Below are 2,619 nucleotides of genomic sequence, written 5' to 3' on the forward strand. Positions count from 1 at the left end.
TTACCATATTTGGGACTCTCTGCTCGTGTACTATAGCTATGCTTCCGGACTCTTCTGGTACTGACTAGGACAATCTGTACTACTCCAGAATGGTCTAGACAGGTCTATGCCTTACTCATTTATTACTCATCCTATGGTGCGATACGTCGCAATTCTTTCGTCGTTGTATTATTCATCGCACTATGGTACATGTGACTAACCACTCTTCGATTAGTCATGGACACTTCTCTGTAGTATATAAGGACTTCAGATTGCGTCCTCCCTCTTCAGTCTTTCCTTACTGACTGAAGAGTGAGTACTTCGTTATATCTACCTCTAACTTGTAGTTACTTACTTGATCCTTTGTAGTCTTGCTTCGACTCTAGGTACAGTTCGTTGCTGCAATATAGTCTTTCCTTACTGACTGAAGATCTTGCTTCGACTCTAGTCGGATCTAATCTTTGTCTTCACAGCCCCGAGTTTATCATCTCTCGGCATCCTGAGATACAAGCAAAGTTTTGTGTTGATGTTTATCCCTGCGCGCACCCATCATCCATCTCTGTCGACACTCGGTTCTGCCCGTGCATCCCCTCCACTATCCCAAACTCTTGACTGTGCCTGCCGACACTGCTGCCACGGTGACTTTGCACAGTTGTGCCTGTGAGCGCTTTTAGTCTAGTATCTAGTATCGTGTAGCACCCTATTGCGCTTTCGAGGCGTACGGGGTTTCAGGTATCCCTGTGCCAGGCCACGCACTTGCGCCCGCCAGCACTTGTACTGGGGTCGTCAGTAACCTTACGACCGGAGGACAACCGTGTGGACCCTCCTTACGATAGCCTTTTGCATACGTACCTAGCTAGCTTTTCTTGGGCACAGTTGGCGACTTCTACCCGGGTTGTAGGCATCTCCAGCTTGCTTGCTTCCTGGTTGCCTCAATAGGTGTTCATATCTCATCGCTTTCGCACGTGGCTCTCCATCTTACATCGGGTTTCCCTATCTCCTGGCTGTTTTGGATCCGACAACAGCAGCGGAACCTCCTGTCTCTTCGGACGAGGAAGTTGAACAAGCTATCAACTCCACATCCTCCGAAGAAGAACCTCCTTTTGATTGTCAAGGTCTATCTCACATCTACGACCTTGAGGACGGTTGTGATTGAGCATACGAGCTTGATACTGCAGAGTGGCGCCAGTGCGACGAGGAAATCTGTCCCAATCGTTTTTCAGGACCACTTAGTCCAGAAGATTTTCCCTCGAGCTTCCCCTTCGCACTCTGCTCCGATCCTCAGACAACTGAACCGTTTATCCGCGCTGCTGCCTTTGGACTACCGGACTCAGAGCCTCCAACGCCAGTCCCGGTATCCATCCCTCTCTTCTATCTTGAGCAAGACTTCGATTCTTTCTTTCGCGCTCCACCTCCATCGCAACCGGACAACTTCTTTGATCGTCATCTCCTACTCCATTCCCTCGTCATGTCAGACAAAGTCGACTCAAGTTCTCTCTCCTCCCTCTCCAACATCAACCAGTACCCCAACTGGGCTGCGCAGATGAAGGGCTATCTCATCATGATTGGTTCCTGGAACGTCACCAACTCGACACCAACTACTCCTGACGATGCTGAAGCGCTTAAGGAGCACAACCTTAAGATACAGTGGGCCCAGGGTATCATCATGATGAAGGTCGATCGTTCGCTCCATCGTCTCCTCGAAGATGATGCTGGCAACCCCAAGCAACCGAATGCGATGTGGACAGCACTCAAGGACAACTTCGGCACTCCCGACGCCGCTGCTGTCTGGTACAAGTTTGAAAGCCTTATTGCTTCGGACCGCATGAACGACCAGAAGCCCATCCAGCACCAGTTCGACCAACTCGTCACTCGTCTCAAGGAAATCAAGGATAGTAAGCTCGAGCTCTCTGAGAACCTTCAGGCGATGCTAGTTCTGTCCAAGATTCCTGAGTCCTATCGCAACCTGATCTCTGGCCTTCTCACCTCAGTCAAGCTCGAGAATCTGAAGGTCGAAACGGTTCGCGAGAAGACCCTCGCCTACGAGAACATCCAAAAGACGGGTATGGCAAACCGCACTTCGGTGACTCGTGTTTCTCAGAACAAGCCCAAGAAGAAAGGCCCTTGTGGTCACTGCGGCGGCAAGACTCACGATGAATCTTCTTGTTGGAAGAAGTATCCTGAGAAGAAGCCGAAGGGTGGGGGGAACAAGAAGGACGAGAAAGGCAAGGGAAAGGACAATGGACCACCGAATAATCACTCGCACGCTACCGTCAATGAGTCTTCGTCAGCCAATGTACTAGTATCTACTACCGCTGAGGCTTCGCAATCAATCTCCGCTTCTTTCTATGGCTCGTCTTCGGACGATTATCGGTTGACTACTTGGCTGATGGACTCAGGTGCTTCGGAACATATCACTCCTTACTTCGACGACTTTGACACCTATGAGGAGTTTGCCTCTCCAATGGTTTTCGGCACTGCTGCAGCCGGCTCGCCGCTTTATGCGCCCGGTGAAGGCACTGTTCGTGGCCGTACATGGGTCGAAGGCTCTGGTTGGGTCAATACCACCATTAGCCATGTCGTTTATCTTCCGAATGCATCGTGCCGGCTCTTCTCCTGCGGAGCCGTTGAGCGGAAAGG

General features: G+C 50.7%; 1 protein-coding gene across 1 annotated transcript; it reads left to right on the top strand.

Annotated features, from left to right (window-relative positions):
- Positions 1 to 1,447: 1,447 nt before the first annotated feature.
- Positions 1,448 to 2,011, top strand: DICSQDRAFT_62627 (uncharacterized protein; the record flags this gene model as incomplete). The annotated part of the gene is made up of 1 exon (XM_007366587.1): positions 1,448 to 2,011. A coding segment is annotated over one exon (564 nt), but the record flags the coding sequence as incomplete, so codon positions are not given.
- Positions 2,012 to 2,619: the final 608 nt, after the last annotated feature.

Source organism: Dichomitus squalens (assembly GCF_000275845.1).
Source record: "Dichomitus squalens LYAD-421 SS1 unplaced genomic scaffold DICSQscaffold_19, whole genome shotgun sequence".
NCBI lineage: Eukaryota > Fungi > Basidiomycota > Agaricomycetes > Polyporales > Polyporaceae > Dichomitus > Dichomitus squalens.